General features: G+C 42.6%; 2 protein-coding genes across 3 annotated transcripts; both read left to right on the top strand.

Moving 5' to 3' along the window:
• The first annotated feature begins 360 nt into the window (after positions 1-360).
• On the top strand, positions 361-2,570 carry ctu1 (cytosolic thiouridylase subunit 1 homolog (S. pombe)). Its single transcript, XM_085179371.1, has 3 exons — positions 361-559; positions 1,096-1,596; positions 1,701-2,570. The coding sequence occupies exons 2-3, from the start codon at positions 1,101-1,103 to the stop codon at positions 2,234-2,236; spliced, it is 1,032 nt and encodes a 343-aa protein (XP_085035497.1). The 5' UTR covers positions 361-559; positions 1,096-1,100; the 3' UTR covers positions 2,237-2,570.
• A 121-nt stretch (positions 2,571-2,691) lies between these two features.
• On the top strand, positions 2,692-27,272 carry pxnb (paxillin b). Of its 2 annotated transcripts, XM_085179366.1 has the most exons (14): positions 2,692-3,009; positions 18,827-19,035; positions 19,120-19,205; positions 19,311-19,450; positions 19,526-19,706; positions 21,105-21,219; positions 21,342-22,613; positions 23,432-23,698; positions 23,794-24,201; positions 24,329-24,490; positions 24,577-24,750; positions 24,827-24,908; positions 25,004-25,152; positions 25,227-27,272. In XM_085179366.1, exons 1-14 carry the CDS (start codon positions 2,997-2,999, stop codon positions 25,491-25,493), a joined length of 3,525 nt encoding a protein of 1,174 aa, XP_085035492.1. In that variant the 5' UTR covers positions 2,692-2,996; the 3' UTR covers positions 25,494-27,272. The 2 variants fall into 2 exon arrangements, with proteins under 2 accessions (XP_085035492.1, XP_085035491.1); XM_085179365.1 differs by lacking the exons at positions 21,342-22,613; positions 23,432-23,698; positions 23,794-24,201.

Here is a 27,272-nt window from a genome sequence, read left to right as displayed (position 1 = left end):
GATATTATACATGGTTATGCTGAGGATATGTCGGCCAATTTCCACTGGAAATGCCTTTTGGTTAAACTGTCAGCAAGGAATTTGCACTGTTAAATTTTTATATAACTTTAATTCACATAAACACCTGCTTGTTTAAGTGAAAATACATTGTTTTGTTGGTTTTTTTTGCACTAATAAAGTTGTGGAGTTGTAAAGTATTTTGTCTAGTGTCAGTTATATCGTCAATTATATCGTTATCGCAGATTTTCAAATGTATATCGTGATAAATATTTTTGGTCATATCGCCCTGCTCTAACCACCAATGCATCTAAACTGTGCTTAAACCACCAGAGTATATATGGGAAGGCATTACATGGGTTGGTTTGTGCACTGGCCCACTCCGACCAATAGGCTGCGCTGTAGGGTGTTTACTGGAGACGTCACTTCCTGTTGTCCCAGTAAAGAAGAAGCAACATTACAAGATGAAAAATATTCTCCTGCTTTAGCGTGCTAACGGTTTAATTTTTAAAAGCTATTATAGTAACTGCATATATTATCCCCACATTCCCCGGATACTTTGGTAAGAAAATGTTACCCAACGTACAGCTCACGAGTTAGCTTAGCTTAGCTAGCTAATGTTAGACCACGTTTAGGTTTTGTATGTGTTGTACTACTCTTAAATTTGGCATGTCTTGAAAATATAGCCTGATAATCCACTAATATAACTGTGTTGTGACTAAATTGTCCGCTTATTTCTTTGATTGAAGTAACGCGGTGTTTATCGACTTTTGTGTCGATGAAGCTAATGTAGTAAGAATCCAGTGTATGAAGTAAAGTTTCTTATTCTTCAGGGCTGACATCTCACCTACCTGGCTATGTAAGGAGCTGTAAAAGTGTTTTTAAAGCACTTACTAGACCATTAGACTAAAGCCAAACTTTAAATTGGGATTTTCAGGTTACAAAACGAACATGATAAAGATCACTTTAAGGAGATCAGCAACGAGGAAGTTGAGCTGAGCTTTGTAGATTTGTATGGCTTTGACATGAAATATTTAAAGTATTTGTTATATTAATTTTGGACATTGTTGTTCTTTTAATAAACCACCTTTCCAACAGTCAAGATGCCTGTCCAGTGTAGCAGCTGCTCTGAAAAGCGTGCCGTGCTTAAACGTCCAAAAACCGGCCACTCTCTGTGTAAGGAGTGCTTCTTCTGGGCCTTTGAAGAGGAGATTCATCAGACCATAGTGTCAGCAAAGCTGTTCAAACCCGGGGAGTCTGTGGGAATCGCTGCCTCCGGGGGAAAAGATTCCACTGTGCTTGCACATGTAATGAAGGTCCTGAATGAGCGATACAGCTACGGCCTTGAGCTCATGCTTCTCTCGGTGGACGAGGGAATCACGGGTTATCGAGATGACTCCTTGGAGACTGTGAAGAGGAACCAGCAACAGTATGAGCTGCCTCTGAAGATTGTGTCCTATGAGGAGCTGTATGGCTGGACAATGGATGCTATAGTGAAGCAGGTTGGGCTGAAAAATAACTGCACCTTCTGTGGCGTGTTCAGGAGGCAGGCGTTGGACAGAGGAGCCATCATGCTTAAAGTGGACAAGATATGTACAGGTAGATTCAAATGACTGTGAAAATGTGAGCAGTGTTAGCTTTAATGTGTTGTTTTGAATAACGAGATGTCTCTGTTTTGTTTTCTTTTTTTCCCCTCTGCACAGGTCACAATGCTGATGATGTGGCAGAAACTGTTTTGATGAACGTCTTGCGAGGGGACATAGCTCGGCTGCGCCGCTGCACCGCCATCTCAACGGACAGCGAGAACGAAGGGGTCGTGCCACGCTGCAAGCCCCTTAAATACGCTTATGAAAAAGAGATTGTTCTGTATGCTTACTTCAAGAAATTAGACTACTTTTCTACTGAGTGTATCTACTCTCCTAATGCTTACCGTGGCTATGCAAGAACCTATTTAAAGGATCTGGAGAGTGTGAGGCCCAGTTCAATCATGGACGTTATTCACTCTGGTGAGAACCTGTCTGTGCGCGAGGGGGTAAAGATGCCTGTCCAGGGAACCTGCAGCCGGTGTGGCTACATCTCCAGTCAGAAACTGTGTAAGGCATGTGTGCTGCTGGAGGGGCTGAACCGAGGTCTGCCAAAGCTGGGAATAGGCAAACACCACCGCTTCCATGATAAAATCCTCTCCCAGCAGCCGCTTACAGAGAAGGAGGAGAGAAAGCTGAAAGCAGTAGACTTTTGAATCATAAATAATGATTTTTTTTTCTTTAGAATAAATGACATTTGTTGTCTTTTATATGAGAGCGATCAAATCTTAACTTTCCAAGTATTTATTGACTGTTTATATGGAATTTTAATTTGAAATGCTCTGTAGACTTTTTACACTATACAAAAGTGTGTGACCAGCTGCTTTTGTTGTCATTTGCCATCTAAAAAAAGACACATTTGAAGGTGCATTTACTTTATTTTTGTACGTCCCAGTGTACCAACCTTTGGGGAAGGGTCTGATAACAGTTATGGTCATACTTCAAAGTATTTTATGATCTATAATAAATGCATTGATCTTTATCTTCAAACTTGTCCCAAAAACTTGAGTATGCAGTCTGATTTGTTGTGCCTTTCATGATTCTAATGGTATATTGTTTATTCTTCTCTGAGGTTATGTGAACAGATATGCACTACATGATCTAGAAGGTTTATAAAAAATCACGGTTGCTTATACAGCCATGACATTATTTGGGTATTTGGAGATATTTATTTTAAACGTGTAATTCCGGTGTTTGGCCGCTAGATGTCCCTCATCACCGCCATTCAGTCGGCGCGCGCCCTGGAAAAGTACACACACACACACAAACTGCCGCGCGTTCACGAGAGCCATCCTGACTGACCAACTTCCAGGGCAGCAGTGCTGGTGAAGTTTGAAGGGGAAAAGTCAGATTTCACAAACCATCCGGAAGGTCGCCAAACAAAAAACTGACGCAGTCCACAACTAGACAGCAGCTATGGACGATTTAGGTAAGTTATGAGGGTTTTTTTTTTCTCATATGTGGGTTTTCTGCCCCCAGTTTGGAGCGGATAGCAGGGTGGAGGGGTAGTCAACGTTACGAAGAGATTTTATGTTGGCTGTTTGTCCAATGTAGCTTTCTTATCCAGGGAAACTCGCGAATACCTGACAGAAATGTTACAGTGACGAGCGAAAGAGTGAATGTTGTACCGACTTGACTTTCTCCTCACACTGTTGTAAAATAAGCAGCTTGTAGGTTAGCAGCTGGACATCGCTAGCCTTTAACTCTACCTACTTTTTAACTCTCCGAGGTGAAGCGAACGTCTCTGGCAATAACCACGCCGCCCTGCTCGTCTAAATCAAGGTCTTTTTTATCAGTATGTGTGCCGGAGGGAGGAGTTATTTAATGACATTTTGACACTAAGCCTTAACATTACCTTCTCAACTTTTGCCCCAAGGCTACTCATTCCAGCTTTGAAGTGGTAGAGTCAACAGGCCTCCCTGTACAATGTGTGCTCAGCCCTGGCCTGGCTGACTTCTAGTGATCCTCCAGTGTGACAAACTTAACTTGCAGGGATGTATAATTACTTGGTATACTGGTACACTTTATCGTTTTATATCAAAAACTGAGGTATATGAAGCGGAAAGATCAGGTCTGAAAACTGTTTGATTAGACATGTGCAAGTTGAGAAAGGCTGTAAGAGTTGGACAATCAGTACATCTTTAGGGATCTCCTGATTGGGAAATCCTGTGCTGATACTGATAATGAGCTCATATTCAAACATGTGTTTATTTACCTAGCAAAGAAACCTTCATCATAAGAAATAACTCTGTGCTGATGGAGACTTTAAACTGTCTTCAAACATTTGTCACACACCAGATAAAAACTGGCCTCTACCATTAGGCCGATATCTTGATGTATCCCTGATAATTTTGCACAGGAAAACATACAACATGTTTGTTGATGACCGAATGTCATTTTCTCTTAGCTGCTTCACATGTCTGTCATAACTCTTTGTGCATTTTCTTTTTTTGTTTTGTGTTGGGAGACACTGTCTCTTAATAGAGACTGTAACTTGTAGCTGAGGCTTTTTTCAGTGTCTGTTAATATAACTGTTATTTCTGGATTGGTGTGACATCGACTTGTATTACTAATTTGATCATCACAAGTCATGAAAAAACAGTGATGTCATCAGATAACTTGTGGATGACTTTAACTGGTTAATTTTATTTCTTTCAATAATTTAATCACTTTTATGAATCCTTTCATCGGTACTACAGCTTTTATCTGCCTTTTATCAACGCCAGTTCTCCTGACGTTACCAGCTTCATCTTTTTTTTTCTTGTTCTACTTTGGCCCCACTTTTAACCTTTGACACGCAACGTCTGAGTTTCTAATTATGTTACACTTTTAGCAGCTGGCAGGTTTCTATATTTACATTACTAATTCGGTACTTGTGAAAAACTTGTTTCGCCAGTAAAATATCTGTAGGAATCTTCTGATCTCTGAAAGTAGACCAGCAGTGAAATGGATTTGCGAATTGTTTAAGTGGAGAGATGATGGGCCGCATTTCCCATTTGTCTGTTGTGAGAATACCTCAAGGAGCCATTAGACACTCTCGCTGCCTTATGAGGCTGAAAGGATTGATTGTTGGTTGAGAGGGAGCCTGTAGGCTCGCTGAAGGGCTGACGGAGTGGGCGAGGCTGCTGAGGAATTTCGACCATCACTTTCTGACACGGTCCAAGGCCAAAAACTCTCTGGGTCACGACTCGCCTCCTGTCGCTACTATCTGAGAGAGGGATGTTGGTTTCATTAGAATATGAGTACCCCAGTAATTGCAGGCACTGTTTAAAAAATTTGACCTTTGGGGTTTGATTGCTTAACAATCGCAGTCATCCCACATCCTCCCTAAATACACAAAAACAAGTCAGTGTAAATATTTTTAAATATCACATCACTGAAGTTTACTCTACTGCCATTTACCTGCACGTCCTGATATTCAGGGTCACTGTTTGAATACTGTTTGTGTTTAGTGATCTGGTATTGCTCACTGCTCGAGGTAGAGAATTCCATCAACAGATTGTAAGCATTCTTCCCATTTGTTCCTCTGAGTCAGATTTTTCCAGAGGACCTGCTTGATGAGTGAGTTAGCACAGATCATACAGCACAAACTACAAATGGGATCACAACAACCATGAGGCCAAAGATTTCCCGGACTACACCCATAATGGAAAATGTTGTTTATACACCAGATGTAGATCCTTAAGGGGAGTTACAAATACATTAACAATGCAAAAGGCTCTGTGACGGGGGCGTAAACACACATAAACACCTGCCAGGGTGTCCATAGCCATCTCGTTTGTAATTACTGCTGGAGTAGGTGTATCAGGGGCCGTGTTTGGCCATGATAACAGACAAACACAGTCATACTGTTGTGGCTGGTTACCAGGTGGCAGCCAGGCTTAGCCTTCACTTCTGATGTGGCCAAGGGGGCGGCGACTCGTGCAGATGTGGCTCTTAAACCACATGTGACGTCGTGTCCTCTCCGTTGGCTCTGTTGTGCTGCATTTCATGTTTGTGGGGTGTGTGCAGCTAACGTTCAGCGCTCTGTGAATTCCTGACGATTGTGCGACATTCAGGCAGACTGACCTCACTCAGTGAGCTGAAAACCCCCTGTTCCACCTCTGCATGTTAAGAATGCGCATACTGACCTAATACGCACACATGCAGTATGCTCAATGGTCACAAACAAAGAGAGAATAATATTGAGTAACAGAATGTACTTTTTGCTTGCAGTTTCCCATTGAATTGTTTCTTTGTTAATTATTAGTGAATCAAACTGAAAGATTAGTGACTGGACACCGAAGGGAACTTCTCCTATTTACTGCGTTCTTGTTAAATGTATTATTTCAAAGTACAACAGAAACTATAATTCCAAGGGCCTAAAGGCAGCTTCTTTATTTTTAGACTTTGTTTTGCAAAATCTAGGGTCACTCCCCAAAGCTGTTAGTACTCAACATAGCTTTTTTGAATATACGTCCACTTACTCAAATTGAAACCAAACTAATGTTGGCGACCAGGATCACTAGGAGTCCTTTTGTTTGTTCGTCCACAGATAATGTCAGTATGTGTACACTCCCATATAAAACCTTGTTTTCTTAATCCAGGGCTGACCAAGTAAAACATTGACGCAGTTTCTTATGATTCTAGTTTTCATTTACAGGTCGTTCTAGTAAAGCTTAATAATATTTAACTTTAAAAAAACAACACTTTTTTTTAAATTTCCACTTCATCCCCTATGTAAAGCTTTTCAATTCAGTTTTACTTTATTTACATAAAGTTACAACAGCAGTCACCCGAAGGAGCTTTATATTGTAAGATAAAGACCTACGGTGATACAAAGAAACCCCCAAATATCAAATGACTCCCTATGAGCAAGCGCTGGGTGACAGGGAGACGATCCAGCAGGACCAGGCTCTGGGAGGGGCAGCCATGTGCTGCGAGCGGTTCGTGGAGACGGGAGGAAGACAGGACCAAAGACAGACTTCTTGAGGCATCGCATCCTGAAATCCCAGCTTGTGCTGATTGATCAGTTCAGTCCTTGGAAAAACTGCAAGACTGGTTACATAATGTATAGGTCTTGAGGTTTTGTAGACATGACAAATAACTGTGTGATGTTACCTTGTCTACCATTTTTCATATGTAAGACCATGTGACGAAGGCCCCAGTCACACAGTCCACAACTGGTCAGTAGGTGAAGGATTCTTCTGAAGTGATTGATTGAATGACTGATTGATAATAGACAACTGAAGCAGGCAGCTGTAGAAACCAGGGATTCTACTGGTATTTCTCTGAAATCCACCTGAAGGATGCCTGCGTAATCCGGACCTCGCAAAAATAAAGTCACTGTTTGCAACAAGCCAAAGAGAGAAGTTTCTCTGTTACACAGTGCACAACACTTTCTTGCAACGATGTTACTATTTTTGAAACTGCTTACTTCATTCCTCCACAAATTTGAGAACCAAGTTGAACTTCTTTAACCTTACTGTGGCGGTGGAGCGGTTTTCTTTGTTTTTGTGTGTGGTTTATTTTTCCTTTTGTTGTTTGTTTTTAAATGCACGGTCTATAGTTTAGCCATGTAGCTTAAGGTAACGCTAAAAAAAAAAAGCTAGCTGTGGTGAAGGTACCGCTACATACATCTAGTCCTTGCTTCACATTTTTCTCAATTACTCTGTGACCTCAGTAAGGCAAGGCAAGGCAAGTTTATTTGTATAGCACAATTCAACAACAAGGTGATTCAAAGTGCTTTACAGAGACATTAGAAACAAAAACAAATAAAAAGCATGATTTAAAATTGATTAAAACAAGCAAACAAACTAACTAATTAACAAACAAACAAACAAACAAAACAGTATATAAAATCAAAACAGATAAAATCAGAACAGTAGATAAAATCAGTAATTAAAATGTGAGTTTTGAAATTTAAGCCTAAGTGTGGATTTGGTGCTTTATTCAAATGCAGCTGAGAATAAGTGAGTCTTCAACCTGGATTTAAATAAACTGAGTGTTTCAGCTGATCCGAGGCTTTCTGGGAGTTTGTTCCAGATATAAGGAGCATAAAAGCTGAATGCAGCTTCTCCGTGTCTGGTTCTGACTCTGGGAACTGATAAAAGACCGGATCCAGATGACCTGAGGGATCTGGAAGGTTCATACTGGGTCAGGAGGTCACTGATGTATTTTGGTCCTAAAAGTAAACACTTTCCTGATGTCTTTGTGGCCTAATTGCCAGTTTCAGGTCATGTTGAATAAAAAAAAGAAGCCTAATGCGTTCATGATTAAAGTAAGAAAGGAGAATTATGCAGGATATGCTTATTGGCTCAGTGTGTGAGTTGCATGTCCGTTCCCAATGAGCATGTGGTTTCACTGTCAGATCCAACTCATCACAACCTATTTCAAAACACACAAGATAGAGCTGACGAAAACACTCATTCAGAGGCTTCATAACAGGACTTGACTAACCATCAAGTGACTGTTGACTTGCCTTCATCGGTGCCCCGTATAATCCAGAATCAAATTTAATTTTTCTTCTTTCCCAATGTTGCCAAGTGCTTGCTCATAGGGGGTCGTCAGATTGTTGGGGTTTTCTATATATTATTGTAGGGTCTTAACCTTCCAATGTAAAGTGACTTGAGGTTACTGTTGTTGTGATTTGGTGCTGTATAAAAAAATAGAATTGAATAAGTCACGGGGAGAGAGAGCGGTTTTCTATAGGAAAACAAAGCTTTGGGTTTTGTAACTTTGAAGATCGTCTACATGCGTGAAAAGCCATGTGAAAACTTAAATGAAAGGGGAAAGCCCTCAGAGCATTATATGGCCACTTTAAAGGGAGGATAAACATTGGCTATCTTTGCAAAGAAGCTGAAAAGAAGCTGCAAAGGAGAGAGGTGCTCTTTATTGCTTAAAGGCAGAGTTTAAAAAAGTGGGAGCCACTCGGCTTCGTTTCGCAGACATAATGAGGGCCATGTGGTCGCTCTGTGGAATGAAACACAGCGACACCTTATAAGAATGCCTTTGGTAAACACACAGTAGTCCTGTAAGATTTACTGTAACAATAACTGTTGATCACCTTGAAGAGGAACGCCTTATTCTTGAGGCAATCATAGGAGTCGGCTGAGATGTGAGGCAGCTGTCTTAAATGTTTACAGCGTTTACGCAGCATACCAAAAGCTCTTGGGTCTTTAGTGGTTTCTGTGTCCTAGTAATTCCACAGCAGAGTTAGTGTTACCAGACTAGCTATCATCACCGCTTGAGAGCTGCAAGGTTGGTGCATACCATCCCTAACCAGTGGGCTCGCCTGCTAGGCTGGAGAGAAGCTCCCGACTGTAAATCAGCCTCGTTCCCGAGCTCCACACCCATCCTGTTCTGGGTCTGGGGAAGAGCTGCGTGGCTGACCTCATCGCTTGGGCAACAGAGCCTGCCCCACATCCTCAGGAAACAGAGGAGAAAAACAATGAGCAGAGTCAGCGCTGGGGGCAGCTGGGGGGGCCTTCAGTCTGTGATCCTGCTGCTCGAACAGCCTTTCCACTATTAAATGCTGCTGTACGATACTGTTCTTTCCACTCACAGCAGCCTTCAGTCTCTTCCTCTTCCCTCCCTGCCATACTGTTTCCATGCCTTCACTGTTCCCCACTCTTGTAACGTCTCTCGGAGAATAGTGCTGATTATTTTCCTAACAGGTCTGGGTAATGTAGTAGGAATCTGAGTCGCTGCTGTATTCTTCCAACATTACTGAAGCCGGGGACCTCCGGGGCATATCGGGGGGTTTCCTGGCTTTGGAAAAAATGGGCCTTTTGGGGGTGGCAGCGCACCTAGGAATAATTGATCAGTCTATAGTAAAGGCAAAGAGCTTCTACTGCCTTATGTAAGGGAAGCGGGTGCATTTCTCTGTTATTCCTGCCTATGTGATCAACAAAAGTGTATTTTCTACTTAAGTAAATGAAATCCCAGCTAAAAAAATATTATTGTCCTGTTGTTATTCCTTTGGGGGGAATAAGCTTGCTTATTCAGGGGTTAGCTGTCAGTAAGTCTCTGGAGAGGGGAGTGTGTTTCCTTAAGCGGAGCAGGGAATCTCACTTCTTTTCTAAAGAGTAATTATGCTGTCATTACGTTTTGTTTTAGTCCATATTTTGTTACTAAGACTGGGTAACAAACACTGATACTCTGACGGTGACAAAATGATTTCCGGCTTTCTTGGTTCCAAACTAAGGGCTGCAGTCTGTAGTAAACATGCTGCCTCAGTAAATGTCGATGTAACCGGTGTGATTCTGCGTTGTGTCTGATTAAAAAAGGTAAAAGAAAGAAAGACCTCCCAGTAAATAATTTGCCCACTCCAGCTCCTACGACCAAATACAAACAGTGGGGAAGAGGGTTAGCTCCACCCACCACAACTTCCAAGCTAGCAAGGAGTATATATTCATGCTAGCATTTATGGCGCCTAAAACACATTTATGATACACACATACTACACACTTATAACATCTAACAAAAACAGGCTTAATAATGACAATAATTGAACTAAAATCACAATCAGAAACATCCAGGTGGCTAAATATGAATTATATGTGTGTTTTACAGTGTTGGGAAAGAAATGACACCCACCTCTCCCACAGGGGAATTGTAGAAAAGGGGAGAGGCAAAAGGGGTACACTGTATTTATAGGGTTGCACCAAAGAAGAAGAAAAGAATGAGGAGGGGCTCTAACTGATAATGAACATAACTACAGGCTTGGAGGTCCTAAAAGTCAGGTATAAAAGGAACAGTTTGGGGGTTTAGAGCACATTTTGTGTAATTATAACAATGTGATTTATGACCCTGTTACCTCGACACATGAGTTTGAGAGCTGCTCAAACCTGATGAAGTGAAGAGGTGTTGGCAAAGAAGGAAAAGACGACGTGTAGCATAATAATAATGATGATGATGATGATGATGATAATAATTCTGGGTTCTATAAATGCTGTGTCATTTATATCCAAGCTTTTCTTGTATGAACTGATAAGATTATCAGTCAATTGTAGTCAATTTTTTATATCTCTGCTGGGACTCTTTTCTTTGAACTGCTATTCTTCTCCATTCAGTTTTTCTTTAGTTCCTGATTTAAAACTTGATCTTTTTTTTTTTTTTTGCACATTTCCTTTTTTCTCCACGTCTCCAGTGAGTGTCTGAGTTTCATCGTCATCAGGGTTTTCCCTGCATGCAAAATCACAATTGTCCAGTTTGAAAACACGAACCTCTACATGCACAGTTTTATGAATATGGTCCCAGATCAGGTGATGTGGAAACGCTTCACCTGCTGAAGCTTAAACCAGAGTGTGTCAGAGTTTCACTAGTGTTTGTGATTTTAAAAAACTGATATGAGGTTCAGCCCAACAGTTCTGTCTCATGTAGACATTTAAAGTGAAATACATCATAACATTTAGTAACAAAGAGTAGGGATGGGTATCGTTTAGGTTTTATCCGATACCGGTGCCAAACCAGTACTTTTGAAACGGTGCCGGTGCTTAAACGGTGCTCAAACCGGTGCTTAAAGAATGGAGAAAACAAAATTGGTCCAAAAACCTCTCATGTTCAGCTGTTTTTTGTAAAAAGATAATAATGTTAGCCTTTTCTGCAGCTATGGGGCATATATGGTATCACTCTTGGCTGGCAGCAGCTTAAACAATGGAAAAAACACAAACTTTGTCCAAAAACCTCTCATGTTTAACTGTTTTCCACTTTTTCTTTGGTCATTTTAGCCTTTTTGTCCAGGGTGAAGGGAGTATCTGCCATCAAACAAGAAGACAGCCGCATGTAGCTATGATGGTGTTTGCTAGTTCACCTTACATGCATTAATGTAATAACGTGGTTAGCCTACTCAACGTAAATTACACACGAACAACATTAAGCTACTCACGCAGAGAAGAACGGCTGCTGCTGCATCATCATCCTCATCATTTCTGCTACACTGGCAGGGCTAGGGGCCAGGACTCTCCTCTTCGGGTTTTTGGGGGATGTTGCTAACTCCGAGTCTGATAACGGGCACCACACCCGCAGTAGATGTGCTCGGTGTGAGGTCTCGCAGCAAGCTATCAAATACAGCGCATTTCTCGGCTTTAAAAAAAAACGCTATGCGTCGCCAGGTGTTTCATCGGATTTGAGGTGTTACCTCCTTTGACAGTATCACAGTATCAGCTTAAAGCACTTGTTGCTGCTGAGTTTGCATCTTTTGCTGTGAAGTTCAGCCAGACTTTGACCGCTTCGCTTTGGGCATTTTTAATCTGTAGCTCTGCTCTAAAAGAAGGTACGTACCTGGACCCGCCTACTATCCTCGGAAACGTAAAATGATTGGCTAGAATCTAAAGTGTATCACAGCTCAGGAAAAAAAAGCACCGAAATGTGCGCTGCTTTTCGGTCTGGTTACTACCGTTTATGACAGAACCGGTGCCATGATGGCACCGGATACCGGTACCCATCCCTAACAAAGAGTAACTTTACTGCTGTAATTATTACTTTTACAGCTAAGTTTATTTTTTTTTTATTAGTTATAAATGTTATTAAAAAACTAGTGCGAATGAGTCGGTAGTAGGATTATATTCATAAACAAAAGCTGACTTGCAACTACAACTTGATTATATGGGAAGATGAGAAAACCACCAAGTGTACATATGAGGTTAAAGTAATATAATAATTACTTATTCACAAAAATTCAGTTGGAACAGGTGGTACACTTTCCATATTTAAATAATTTTTCACATTATGACACTTTCTTTTGTCCCAACTGTACATTCTTAGTGTTTAACTCAAAGCATTAAGCCCTGTTAGTTTGAAGCTTGGTGACTGGTTTCAGTCGGTGTTTAAGAGGGACAAGATGGTCTTTCTTTCACCGTTCTTCTCATCCTACCCAATTACACTCTTATAGCACAAAAGGCTGCTCACTGACAAGCAATTTATCTACATTCATGGCTATGAATGTGTCCTCAGTGACTGGGGTGTTACATCAGTCTCCACATGGTGCCATGTCATCTGATTTACTGGTCTGTGGGGAAGTTCTTTTATTTTGGTTTGGCGTTCCCTCCGAGAAGAGTGTCATCTTTCGGATATGGGATTGCTTGGCAGGATATTTTTAGATAGTAATCACCCTACAATGCTTTAGTCATTCTGATCCATTCATTCATCCATTGTCTGTTTGGGATCGTGTGTTGTACTGTATAGACAGGGTGCGAGCCCCTGCGAGGTTTGACCTTTATTTTCCCCCTGGTCCACTATTTAATCAAGTTTGCTTTTGGTCCATTTTCTTTCATTCTCACCCACATTCCCGCTCTGTGGTTTCTACACAGCCTTCCTTGTCTGTCTCGCTGGCATCTAACCCTCCACCCCCTCTCCGTGGCCCCTGCCTGTCTTGTTTGATATAAATATCATGTTGGGTTGGCCTGATGGGGTAGGGTTTCACCCTGGGATTGTGGCCAGTTCTGCTCTTTTGCTCCCTGGCTATAAACAGGTGAGCTGTAGACCTCAGTGGCTCATCACCATTGCCCACATGCTAATAGAAAACATTAGGCAGCCTTGGTTTCCACCCTGCACGGTACTCTGTGGGCAATGGGCAGTACAAATTTTGACATCTCCCTTATCCTGGAATTCAAGGCATGCTGCAGTTAGTGGAATCCATCCTGTAATTGTCAACACATTATTTCATTTTCTGCACTGACAGATGGTGTTTTGTATCGGAGCACATTCTTCACAGGATCCCGCAGCATTGAAGGAATGTCCTGCTTAAGTAGCTTTGATCACAAAGCGTCATCTAGATTCCAGTTGAGACTGGTTGGGTTTTTAAAATGAGTTTTCATTGGATTAGGGTGACTGTATGCTCCTGTTCCCGAGCCACCTTCCCTGCCTGCGTCCCTGCCTGATCTGCTTTGCCAAGTGGACAGAGGAATGTGTGGAATTCCCCCTGCACCTTCACTCCCATCTGATAAACACAGCAGGACGATGGCATGGCTTTGGGTGGGTGGGTAGGGGTGCAGACAAGACTGTACGTGCGCCCACTGCCACAAGAATGTGTACAGTGTCCACATGACTTCAGTTGTTTGTTGAAGATAATAAAGATTAGTTGGCACAGTGTGGCCGCAGTTGAATCCCTGAAAGCGCTGCTGTTGGTTTAAATCAGCACATTGTACGAGTGAAGCAGTTGGTGCGCGTTACACCTCTGTCCTGCTTTCTTTTCAGGTTGCACACTGGTGTATCGCTGCTTTAATCATTCTCATCTATTCAGAGACATAAAGCAGGCAAACCTAATACCTGCAGAGTAACAGGTAAAACACGATATGCTGTATAATAATTTGCCTGAGTCTCTTTCTTCTCCATCTTTGTGGGAGAGGAGTAATGACATGGTTTAATCTTTAAACTGTTGGATGTCGAACCTGTTTCTGTATTCAGTGTGAAACACAGCGTTTAAATCATAGCTCGCGACTTTTACAAACACCCTTTTAGATGACAGCTTCATTCTCCAGATCTTGCACAATGGACCATTGAGTCAGGATGCTGTTAGAGCAGAATTGGACTTTGTCCATTGTGGCTCCTACCCCCTGTCTGGAATGGAAAAGATTAGCCTGTTGCTTGGCTTACAGTGCATGTTTGGATTCTCGGTGTTTCTAACTCTTTGTGGACTTAACTTTTCTGAGGCTGGCGAAGGCTTGTTGTCTGTCCTCACGACAGCCAATGCTGCCCTCGTCAGGGAAATGAGGAGCAGCAAGCAAGCTTAACTCCCATTTTCATTCTTTCTCCTTTTATGAGCTGCAGTGAAAGACATCAGAGATGTGCTTACAGGCCACCCACTGAGAATGGTGTGTGTGGATTACAGGCTGCTTAGTCAAAAGCCACAAAAGGATGTGTGATGGAAATTTTGGATTTTCTTTCCTAATGTCCTGTTTTCACTGTCAGAGCAAATTTAAGGTACTTTTCTTTTCCTCAGACATACTTCCTACTTCTACTCTGTAACATGTCAGATGGAAATATGGTTTACTTCCCTAAAATGATCTCACATCTATTGTTACTTATTGTTTACAAATTCAAGTTTTTAACCTAAAGCACACAAATGTTTCGTGTCAAAAATTCTTCTCTAGCAGTTTATACAAACTGTCAACTGTTTTTTGTAAATTTTTTAAATTACCAGCATCAGAATATTTACAAACCAAACAACAGATTAAAAGAGAAGATAAATAGTTGAGATTATTCTATAATATCAATAATTGTTAACTTGAATCTAAAACAGAATCATTCTGTCAGTCAGTTTACTAGGCAGTCGTTTTTGCTCTGGTTTCACAGAATAACATATTATGAAAATTTGACCGGTATAATAAAATGTACATTTATGTTTAAGTACAGCTGCATGGAGGTTCTTACCTGCATAACTCCATTCCCCTAGTGACTATCTGCTGGACTGTTTCCCTGGCTATGCACACAAACACATATGCAATGGAGGAAACATCAGACAGAAGTGATATGAAAACACTGGTCTGTATCCACGGCCAAAAAGAAGAACAAATGTGATTTATTGGACCGATTGCTTGAGGATGTGTATAATAAATCTGATATCAAAGCAGCTTATAAATAATGAAAGACATCCGATATGTTTGCCCATGTTCTGTAACACCATCTGTCTGTGTAGTTAGAGGAAGCCTGTGTCCCAAAAAAATTCTTCTTCTTCTTGTTCTTCTTCTTCTTGTTCTTCTTGTTCTTCTTGGTCTTCTTGGTCTTGTTCTTCTTCTTCTTCTTCTTGTTCTTCTTCTTGTTCTTCTTCTTCTTCTTGTTCTTCTTCTTCTTCTTCTTCTTGTTCTTCTTCTTCTTCTTGTTCTTCTTCTTCTTCTTCTTCTTGTTGTTCTTCTTCTTCTTCTTCTTCTTGTTCTTCTTGTTCTTCTTCTTCTTCTTGTTCTTCTTCTTGTTCTTCTTCTTGTTGTTGTTCTTGTTGTTCTTCTTCTTGTTCTTCTTCTTCTTGTTGTTCTTGTTCTTCTTCTTGTTCTTGTTCTTCTTGTTCTTGTTCTTCTTGTTCTTCTTCTTCTTGATCTTGTTGTTCTTCTTCTTCTTGTTCTTCTTGTTCTTGTTCTTGTTGTTCTTGTTCTTGTTCTTCTTCTTCTTGTTGTTGTTGTTCTTCTTGTTCTTGTTCTTCTTCTTGTTCTTGTTGTTGTTGTTGTTCTTCTTCTTCTTCTTGTTCTTCTTGTTCTTGTTCTTCTTCTTGTTCTTCTTCTTGTTCTTCTTCTTGTTCTTCTTCTTGTTGTTCTTCTTGTTCTTCTTCTTGTTGTTCTTCTTCTTCTTCTTGTTCTTCTTGTTCTTCTTCTTCTTCTTCTTCTTCTTCTTGTTCTTCTACTTCTACTACTACTTCTACTACTACTACTACTCAAAAAGTGTCTACATTATGGCAACGGCTATACCTATATTTTCTGACAGTGACCTACATGCAACCACACACATGCACTGAACCCTGTCATATGAAAGAAACACAAACCTATCAGATCTAGAGTAGCTTTCAAACGTTGCATATATGGATAGGAGCAGTCTAGCTGAGCTGCTGTGCCTATTTTTCCTTTATGGGTGTAACAAGTTTGGAACTGGGACCAAAATGACAACATGAGAAGCATGCTACTCCGGTGAAAACATTTAGCATAACCCCAGTTCTTTGAAAAGCAAATGAGGGTTGAAAGAGAACTGTGTATCATTAAGGCCCGTACATCATAATAATGGAGTTTATATGTTATCCAGTCTGTGACTAATGGATGCTCCCTTGTAAAGAGCAATAGAGGTATTAACCAGTCTCAGGTTTTAGAGAATCGTTATACCCTGTAGTTTCCTGAAAAGATACTACTGTACTGATAATTGAACTAGTGTCACATTCAGAAAACAAACTCTGATGTATCAATATTGGCTTATCACAGTAAAATGTATTTCCTATTATGGATGCACTGGCTTGTGTACCTGGATACTCTGCGTATATTTATCCTGGAGATCATGGTCCTGGCATACATGTGTAGTATCACCAGCTGGGAGAAGGAATAATAAGTGCAGAGTTGCTGTGAAAGGAGTCGTCTTATAAACTTGGCTCAGAGGGCCTGAGGCAGCACGGCTGCCCTCTCTGTCAAGGCTGTGAAGAACTTTCTAGGAATACGCGGCCATAATTAGTAACCTAAGACATTTATTTATTCATTTATTTTGATTTGAAAGGCTCTAAGCTGCTGCTTCATGAGAAATGTAGATCAGTACCTAAATGCGCTATATTTCACATGACTCACCTTTGTCCCAAAACACAGTTGTGGTATTCTTTTTTTAATCTAGCGGCTTTGTTTCATGAGTGACAAAGTCAACTTCAGTGAGACCTTGCTCAGCATGTCAGCACCAGGTGCAGATTATTTTGGGCTGGTCGTGATATTTCAGCACATTTGCACAGACATGAGCTACTCACAGAGCTTCCCGCTTTAAATAGATTTGAGCTCCCATGTGGTTTATGTCAAACTTTTCAGGGCTTGTGGCAGTGTCTGTGGATTGAGGGCTGTGATGAAGGGTTGAGAGAGAGTATATGTGAAATTTGAAAGATGGAGACAGGTGTGAGTTTTCTTTTTGCGATATAGAGCGCTCTGTTGCTAGAAGATGTACAAGATTTAAACTTTTATCACGCGTTATTCTTGCTCTTGACCAAACACCTGTGAAGCTCTCAGATCTGTCGGTCGTATTTTGTTAATGCATTCTCTCTCTCAAAGTTCATTTCAGCGTTTGTGTTGAGATAAGAGGGCACTGAGAGGATACTGTTTGGCCCTTAAACCACTCCCCCATTAGACTGGCAGCCTGTTATCGCTTCACGCTGCTCACACTCACACATTGGCACCCACACAGTCCTTCATGAAGGATATTACAGATACAGGTGGAAAGAATGTAAGTGCAGCTACTGAACTTTGTCAGGATTTCAAAACTATATGGTTGCGTTGCGTGTATGTGTTTCTCTCCGTTTGTGTATTTTATGCTGGAGGTTTCTCCATCGACTTCATTCGGGATGAAGTTGGGATTTAGTGGTGGAATATTTTGAGAATTTGAATTATTTTGTCAAATATAAACTTTTATGACGTTTTCCAGAATGATATGTAATCAGATGAAACTTGTTTCTTAACTTCTGTAACATTTTTTTTTAAACTTGTCAGTTCTCAAATACTTTAGAGTTAGATATTTTCCCTTTGGTTGCTCTAAACAGGCGCAAGTTTTAATCTTATCTCACCAGTGACTTGGTTTGATGTTGAGAGATTAAAATATTAACTCAGAAGAGGCAGGAAATAAAACTTAACAAATCCAAATGTAGAGAGCCAGTCTGTGTTAGACAGACAGGTGGTAAGAGCTCCCTGTTTCTTGGATATTTGGACAGTTTTCCATCCTGCCTTTCAAAGATATTATTCTTTGTAACCGGGCCAAGCCTCTGTAGTGTAACACTATGCAGCCAGGGATTGCGGTCTATTCTAGACATGCTGCAGATGGATGGATTGTGTGATGTAAGAGTCTATTTTGTTCCTGCGTTCCACCAAACACTCGTCAGGGTAACACTGTACCCCCTCAACCCTGGAGCGGATTCAAAAACACTTTCTGTCTCTCTGCTTCTTTGTTTTATCAGCCTGTCTCACGAAGTTCACACTCAGGCTCTTGAAACTAAGACTAATCATAGACATGAACTGGATGCATGGCACACGGAGCTGACAGATCGAATCCATGGTTGCTCTCATCGACTTCAAGTTTGCATCTTAATGTGGACTGTGGGAAAAACACATGTTTTATGATTTAGAAATTGGGTGTAGGTGTTGTGTGGTCACATTTGTACCCACCACAGCATGGATGAGCTGTGAGGAGAAACCAGTTTTGTTGACAGGCTGGAATGAAGGGCTCAGACTCGCTGGCATTGTCTGTTACAGCCTGACGCCAACATCAGCAGTGACCTCAGAGCGCCCATCCATCCGTCTGTCCACCCATTTTGTTAACCAGTTATTCAGCAAGAGCTGCAAGGGCTTACAAGGACAACACACTATATCATCCACAGCTAAGGCCAGTTTAAAATCACCGGTTACTCTGATATTCTTTGAGCTGTGGGAGGAAACCTACACAGACACAGGGAGATCCCACTGAAGGTGTGATTGGTTTTTATGTTTGCAGGCTAAAACATCTTTGTTTACCTTAGACAAATAGATCTATTCTCATTGTTGTTTTGGTTGGACAGATCATTTTTTATGTTCTCACTGTGCCTTAAAACACGAATGAATTGCACCTTTCAGACGCGTTACTGGCAGACCTGGAATCTACTACATCCCACATCTCAAAGCGACCTGTATTCTTGCCCGACGAGACGCCTTACTCCATCCCTACAGGAGGACAGCCCTACCAAGATGTCACACTTCCACCTCCGGTCCCTCCTCCACCTTCAGCTGAAGCTCTGAATGGGTCCCTGAGAGATCAGCCTGATTCCCACCACTCCTCTCAGCAGGTAGATCTTTGCAATGTTTGTGATCTGATCTCACTTAGTATATCAGACTCTTCAAATGATTACTGGTTGGTGTATTCTCTGCAGTCACTGGGTTCGGCACAGAAGAGCTCATGGTCAAGGGACAGTAGCAGTTCTCCGTTGTCTCACATTGAAGAGGACCACGTTTACAGGTAACTTCCACACACTCGGGATGTTGTGTGTATAAACCTGATTGCGTCATCTGGCATTTTCTTTAACTTTTAGTTTCTTTCGGTAAGTTATCTCTATCTCTTTAGTTTCCCAAACAAACAGAAGACATCAGATTCCTCTACGACAGCCATGACGTCTGCGTTGGGCAGTAATCTGTCAGAGCTTGACAGGCTTCTGCTGGAACTTAATGCTGTGCAACAGAGCTCCCCTTCATTTCCCACTACAGGTAGAGACAAAGGCTTCAGATTTTGCAGTTCTAATGGGATTGAGCATCATTAGTTTCAATGCTATGTGTCCACAGAGGAGGCGGCTCCTCCCTTGCCATCCTGCAGCATCACTCACTACGAGAACGGCGACACACCTGACATCTTGGTAAGCCCACCACCTCAGGAGAAACCAAAGAGGAATGGGAGGATGGAGGACGCCCGACCTACTGTGGAAAGTCTGCTGGATGAGCTTGAAGGCTCGGTGCCTTCACCCAGGTATCTCCACTACAGCTGGGGTCTAACTTGGCATTAAAGTCCCGTCTAATCAGTGTTGCAGACTTTGTTCCTTTTTGTTTTGTGTTTGATTCACTGTACTAGTTCAGAGTTACACTAAAAACAGTCTTTATATTCTTCAGCAGAAAGTTTCTGAGACCTGGCAGAGTAGACCTGTCATGTTCATTTGCAGTTCTGTATTTTTATCCCTAGACTCTACCAGAATAGCTTTGCACAATTTGCAGATTAAATTAATCCTAATATATCTGATGCAGAGTCTTTGTGTAGCCCCTTCAGTTCATCCACTGTCTCAAGATATTTTAGTTCTCTCCCTGTAAGGCCACGCCCCCTTTAGTCAACTTTCTTCTGATGCGCTGACCCTCTCAAACAAATGATGTGTGGGGCTTCTGCAGTCACAGAGCTTTATACCCGGATATTTGCTCATTTTGTCATTGCGTAGGACTTAAGAGTAGAAAAAATTAGTGATGCACCGATACCAATACTGGTATCGGGTATCAGGTATCGGGGCCGATACTGTAAAATGTGTGTGTACTCATACTCATAAAAGTTAACCGATACCATGAACCGATACCAACTTATTTCATTAATCAGAGGGTGGCTTGTCATTTTTGTTGTAGTTTTTTAGATTGGCCACTAGGGGGACATCCCGAGCTAAACAGGCACAGGGTTAGACGAGTGAGACTGGCAGCTCCAGATAAAAAAGAGAAACTGGAGGCTGCTGTAGCTAGGCTAAACAAAATGTCAGCAGTGTGGAACAGCCAACTTTAACTCAGGTTTTGGAAAAGCGATGAAAAATGTCAAGAGAAAATCCACGGACTGTGTGTGTGTGTGTGTTGTAGAAGTATCGGTTTTTGTACTCAGTATCGGCAAGTACTCAGATCCAAGTATCGGTATCGTATCGGTTTGAAAAAATTGGTATCGTTGCATCCCTAGAAAAAATATTTGCAGATGTTGGGCTCTTTTTTTTTGTGTGCAATTTCTCCCCTCATGCGACCTTATTGAAAAGGATTCCAGAAAAGTTCCACGCAGGGAGGTAAATATACTTAAAATGTATGTGAGAGTGTTGATATTGGATCTGAACAAATGCAAATATCTGAGGTTTCTGAATGTGTATTAGCATTTACATCTTCTTAACAAATACGTGCATTTTCCATGCGCAGTAAAAGATTGTTTGCGTAAGTTTACAGCAGCAGTAAATGGTAGCTGCATTGCTTTGTGTGTGACAGCTGCCGTGGGGAGGCTGAGACATCGTGGAGCAACACAGCACCTGTTTTGCTTTGATAATTAGAAATCATCAACTTACACAATTTTGAGCTTCACTATTAAAAAAATGTCAGTGTTTGCATGGATTTAATAATCACAATGACTTGTGTTTTCCAGCCCCTCCACTCGCCACAGTGACTTGGACACATCCTCTCAACAGCAGGCCAGAATTTCAGCTTCCTGTGCCACCAGAGAGCTCGATGAGTTGATGGCCTCTTTGTCTGACTTCAAGGTATGAGGGAGCATTGGAAAGGCTTTATTTAAACAACAAATCCCAAGCTTCTCCTGTCATGTTCTTCATGATTGCTTTCCTCTTCTTCTTCTTCTCTCACTTGTGCTTCTCTGTTCCTCCAGCCTAGCTCTTTAGGCTCTCTGCTAGAACCAGCAGGAGCATCTTCCAGCTCTTGCCACACTCCAATGTCCTCTCCCATTTCCCCCACGGCTTCTCCTTCCTTGAGTCTGTCTCATCCGTCTGCCTTTGCCTCTCCTCTCTTCTCTTTACCTGCTGGGCTAGAGCTACATATAGATGAGGATGGAGGAGATGGTGGCATGTTGAGACCCCACCCTTCCCATCTCTCTCCACACAGTCCTACATCCTCATATTCTGCAATCAGTGAGCTAGACCTGGACTCTGTCATAGATGTCTCTGCCACCATGCTATCCTCTCAAACCAAGTCTCTGCTAGTCCTCTCTCAGTCTGCTTCCTCTAACTCCAACCTGCTAAGAAGTAGCTCAAGTCCTTCCAACACCACTACCCCTTCACTTACCTCAGTTATCACTGTCCTGGATCACAAGTCCTCCAAGTCCCCAAGTCCATCTGTAGAACGGGTCTCACCCTCAGCTTCTGGAGGTAAATCCTCTTGTGCTCCTGAGAGCGTAAGCAAGGGTTCTCCTTGTTTTTATGATCTCGATGTCAGTTTCTCCTCTTCGTCTTTACCTACAACCCAAAACCTCCCCCCTCAAGTCTCAACCCCCTCACCCCTCCCCGTTTTTGTCTCTCTGTCTCCACCTTCAAAAACATCCTCACCATCTCCAGTCTCGCCACTAATAGTCTCTTCTCCAATGGCCTTTAATAACCACAGCAGACAGTTGCTGGAGACTCCACCCGCAACCCGTACGACCACCAACTTCACTGTACAGCAACCCCCTGTGGTAGAGCCATCCCTGGATGAGGCACTAGACAAGCTTCTAGCAATGAGTTTTTCACAAAATCACACGATGGCGACTCTGGATGGACGTCAGCTGAAGAATGATGCAGAGTGTCTTGGCAGAGGAATGCAGGAGGTGCACGAGGAGCTCATCCTACCCTTGGACAGAAGCAGCGTCCAGCCAGACACTTTCACCAACACTTTTACAGACGATTCAGTGGACGGAGGCACAGATGGGAATGGAGACCTGGACTGGGCAGACGAAGAGCTGTCCATGTCCTTACATGATGGACTGGATGGCACCATGACCCCTTACACTGAGAGGCTCTATACAGACGGCAGCATGACCCCGCTGACAGAGGCCAGCTGGATGGATGAGTCCATGACCCCATCATCATGCCCCGGGACGCCTGACGTCACCCTGGACCTGCCCCTGCTTCAGACTCCCACCATAGACAGAGTCTCAGCGTCTGGACATGTACGCCTCGCCGGCCCTGCCTGATTTTAAAATGTTGTTTTGCTAGCTAATGAGACCGATGCGCCTTTAAATCCCAGCCTCTGCTGCAACGGTTTATCTTGCATGTTTTTTGAAAAACTAAAACACGGCATCTAATATTTTATCTGCTATTTTGACCACTACTATGATCCTTACATCAGATACGATTATGATTGACTTGTTTCAGTATCATCAGGATATGATTGGCCAAAGTCTTGAGCTCGGTTCTTTTCATCCCTGTAAACAGACCTTGGAGGAGACGCGTGATTTGAGATCCTCTCAGACAATTTCATTAATGATATGATGCAGTTACTTTAGCCAGGCAAATAAACCAGGCAGAAAAACGCTAAATTTTTCAGCTTTGATCGATATGTAGAAACTACATGTATTTATTTAGAAGAAAATGCCTTGTAGGTAAGAGGCTGAAGGAGTTGAAGCAAGCTAATTAATCGATTTTGCTTGGAAACTACTCTCACAACTAACCTGCTGTTTGGCAGCACCAGCACTCTGCATGGCACCGCTGCATTTGTGTGGACCAAACTGAGACCTGATGTTTATGTGGCTGCTTGAGAAACTGAAGGATGAGACTCATCGACAGCAGCGGCTTCTGCTGAAAGCATGCATAAAGTTCCTAATATGGGACTCCGAGCTCAGCGACCACTGCTTTGCCGGCACGTCAGCGACTTGAAAACGGCTGGTGTGACTGACCTGCTGCCTCAGTGCTCTGCTGCAAGTGCTTGAGCTTGTAAATTGGAGTGGACATATGATAAGGTGTTCGCTCCCTCCCTCCCTGCTCTTAGATAAAGTCAGTTATTAGGCGCACTAAGGAGACTCCCAACGTGCACCCCATGTACCGAGAGGCTCACCTGCGCAGGAAGATGGGCCCCATCATTGTAAACAAGAACTCTTCCCAGGACCGTCTCATAGAGGAGCTTCAGGGTAAGCTCGGGATCGGCCGCTCAGAACGGAGGCGCAAACAGTCCGACGATTGGCTGACGGAGGGTGTCATCGTCACGTCCAAACCGCAGCGATATCGTCCCGATGGGGCGGGCAGTGAGGTCGACAAGGTTGGCTTCAGTGTGCTTGACATTTCACTTTTTGTTTTCCTTTTCTGCACATTTCCTGTCTCCTTCCTTCCTTCTGTTTTTCCTCTTTTCTTCAGATCATAATTCCCCCCGAGTCTCCCGTCCCCGTGAGGAAGGTGCTGCCACCTCCCTCTCCCCCTAACCCTCGCCGCCCCCCTGTCATAGAAGAACCTAAGCGACCCCTCCCAGTACAGCACCCCCCTGTCCCAATACCACCCCCACCTCCTCCACCTCCTTCACCACCTCCACAACGTACCCACCACATTCACGAACCAGTTCATGCTCCACCTCGGCAGTTCATAAAAGCCTCACCTCCACCGGCTCCAGTCCAGAACCCTTCCACGCCTAAACCAGAGCCGCCTCCTCCTGTCCTAAAAGCCCCAACCCAGCCACCAACAGTGGACTCGGTTCCCCCAGTTGCACCCAAAGTCCTGGTCTCTGTAGGCTGCCAAACTGAGTATGACCCCATCTTCCCTCCGATGCAGGCATGAACCCCTCCCTCTTTTATTCCTTCTGTTTTTCACACTTATTTTAAAGTCAAGTCACCCTAAACTTAAATATTTTTGTTACATTTCAACAGTAAATAACTATTTTCATACTGAACCATTTCAGATTATGGCCCAAGGGAAGGGTGGTGTCTCCGGCGGACCCCCGACGCAGGTCAACAAGCTGGACAACATGCTTGGCAGCCTGCAGTCTGACCTCAACAAACTGGGCGTGCAGACAGTAGCTAAAGGAGTTTGCGGAGCCTGCTGTAAGCCGATTGTGGGACAGGTGAGACGGTTCGGTTAAGCTAATCTTTTGTCTGGAACATAAATAGATGTTTTCTAATCATCTGTTTTTTGTCAATAATTTTTTAGGTGGTGACCGCCATGGGCCGCACGTGGCACCCCGAACACTTCGTGTGCACACACTGTCAAGAGGAAATCGGCTCCAGGAACTTTTTCGAACGTGAAGGACAGCCCTACTGCGAGAAGGATTACCACAATCTGTTCTCGCCGCGGTGCTACTACTGCAACGGGCCCATACTGGACGTGAGTCACTGCTCGCCACACATGTGGTCTCTGCTGTAGACGTGTCAGCCTATAAATGTCTTCAATGTCCATTCAGAAAGTTGTGACGGCGCTGGATAGGACATGGCATCCCGAACACTTCTTCTGCGCTCAGTGTGGCTCTTTCTTTGGCCCTGAGGGTAAAGCGATACAAGTATATGTTTTTAATCGTGCTGCTTAGCAGTTTCTCTCTACTTTAGAGTGGATATAATCTCTTGTCTCTTTGTACTTTCAGGTTTTCATGAAAAGGATGGAAAGGCATACTGCAGGAAAGATTACTTTGACATGTTTGCACCGAAATGCGGCGGCTGTGCCAGAGCCATTCTGGAAAATTACATCTCAGCTCTGAACTGTCTTTGGCATCCCGAGTGTTTTGTTTGCAGGGTTAGTGTTATGCTTCAGTCGGGAACTTTTCTATAATAGTTTGCACGCCATAACGTGTGTGTGTGTTTCTGCAGGAGTGCTTCACCCCATTTGTGAATGGAAGCTTTTTTGAGCACGACGGCCAACCCTACTGTGAAGTGCACTACCACGAGCGCCGCGGCTCCCTCTGCTCCGGCTGCCAGAAGCCCATCACGGGGCGCTGCATCACAGCCATGTCCAAGAAGTTTCACCCGGAGCATTTCGTCTGCGCCTTCTGCCTGAAACAGCTCAACAAAGGCACGTTTAAAGAGCAAAACGACAAACCCTACTGCCACGGCTGCTTCATCAAGCTGTTCAGTTAGAGAGTTAGGGGGAACGTTTAACACTGGCGCACTTGGGTCAGGGCTAAAATGAGAGTCTGAAGCATTTCTAGCACGGGGGGAGTGAGAACGGGTTTAGTTTGTATCGCAGGAAGCTGTCTCTGGATGATGGCGTCGGAAGTGTGTATGGGCTAAGTATGTGCATGTGGTTGAAGCGGTGTGCTGCTTCGGCCAGACTAAATGTTTTTCATGTCATTCAGATTTTTTTTTTTTTTAGATTGACAGCAGTTTATTTGTGAAGCTTTTTACGTGCTGTGAGCGGGTGACGATATCGGATGAAGGTATATTCGGTCTTTAAAGGAAAATCTTTTTTTCCCTCCCTTCAAATCAGCAACTTTTCTCCCAGTCTACTTTAGATGTGCTGAAACAAACAGCTGTCCTGTTTGTTTTGAGTGTGTATGTATGTGTATGTGTGTAACCCTCGAATCGTTTTATTTTTTATCTTTTTAGAAGGTGATAAATCGTTACTAAGCACACGGAAACTCTGATCTACGAAATGCTCGGTGTGTGGTCAAGTTACTCACTGGTTGAGTCATTTTAGAAATCGAAACAATGAACATATGGCAGGGAACATGTGACCTGTTGTTTTTACACAATATAAACTTTTTTTTTAACAAATGATCAGGATAAAAGGCCTTTTACGTTCTCTCCTCCCTAGTTTAAGTCAGATAAGGCACATCTTTGACCAGAAACCCTTTTCTAGTATGTCATATTTTAATTAAAGGTGCATACTGTGTTACAAAGCAGTGAAGGGCAAACTGAGCATGGATTAATATTTGACTCAACAGCCGCTGCGGTGTTCACTCTTCATTACACGTGCTGCCAAATCATTCCTTTTGGTTCCTCTGAATTAAAGCGAGTCGAAAAGCAGTTTGTTGGATTTGCCTCGTACAGTAAAGTGAAACTGCACAGAGATATTGGGAGTACAGTGTTTTTGTGCTACACTACCCTTACTGTTCCTGAGTACATCCTGAGAATTTTTGTTGTTGTTTGTACATGTCCAGTGCAGCTACGTTGTAAGCATGCACATGTGTTTAATAACCACTCGTTAAAAGAAGGAAAGGGCTGCTGGGAAGGCATAGCGGAGATATTTGGATGTCTTTGCTGATATTACTGTATCAAGAAGCTGATGAATGTTTGTTTTTGAGAGAATGCGAACCGTACACACGACTTGCCTGTGATATTCCGATAACTATGCAACTGTGGATTAACAGCTTTGTATTTCAGCATCAGCATCTATTTCTTAGGCTGTCTGTGCCATTGTATCATGTCTAATAACACTGGCAAATTCAGCAAAAAATACTGAGAGCAGGTCAAGAGTCCGCTGTTCTGTTTTCATGTTATTAGTCTGTGAGTTTGTAAAAACGAGAGCCTGGTGGTCTGCTAGAATAACTTGTAGGACTAGGATGACTCGTCTCCCTCAGCGTCTGAGTAGCATCTACTGTACGACCACCAGGTTGGGGTTCTGTACATGGTTATTCATACACAGCAGACATATTTGGCCTTTTGTCTTGTTCAGGGAATTCTAGAGCCTTAATTCTTTTTTTTTTTCTCACTGTATTTAAGATATCCTGTAACAGTCGTCTTTTCAAAATGACTTTCGTAGAGGTTATTTAACCAAAGCCATACCTTCTTTCAGTTTTTCTTGTCTGTTCACTTTGTTTTTTCTTTTCACTTTGAATGTCAATAGATACAAATAGTGAGATTCATCTGTTCTAGCCTGATTATGCCAATAAATTCAGTTTTGGTATCAAAATGTCA

The sequence above is a fragment of the Neolamprologus multifasciatus genome, chromosome 12 (assembly GCF_963576455.1).
Source record: "Neolamprologus multifasciatus chromosome 12, fNeoMul1.2, whole genome shotgun sequence".
NCBI classification, from domain to species: domain Eukaryota; kingdom Metazoa; phylum Chordata; class Actinopteri; order Cichliformes; family Cichlidae; genus Neolamprologus; species Neolamprologus multifasciatus.
Note: the sequence above shows the minus strand (reverse complement) of the source record. Positions and strands in the feature narration are given on the sequence as shown.

What these genes read in the sequence shown, in the direction of transcription:
- pxnb (XM_085179366.1), top strand. An exon ending in CCCACCACTCCTCTCAGCAG is followed by an intron (nt 19,036 to 19,119) that starts GTAGATCTTTGC and finishes TATTCTCTGCAG; the next exon opens with TCACTGGGTTCGGCACAGAA. An exon ending in GCAACGGGCCCATACTGGAC is followed by an intron (nt 24,751 to 24,826) that starts GTGAGTCACTGC and finishes ATGTCCATTCAG; the next exon opens with AAAGTTGTGACGGCGCTGGA.
- ctu1 (XM_085179371.1), top strand. Translation starts at nt 1,101, where the DNA reads ATGCCTGTCCAGTGTAGCAGCTGCTCTGAAAAGCGTGCCGTGCTTAAA. An exon ending in AGTGGACAAGATATGTACAG is followed by an intron (nt 1,597 to 1,700) that starts GTAGATTCAAAT and finishes CCCTCTGCACAG; the next exon opens with GTCACAATGCTGATGATGTG.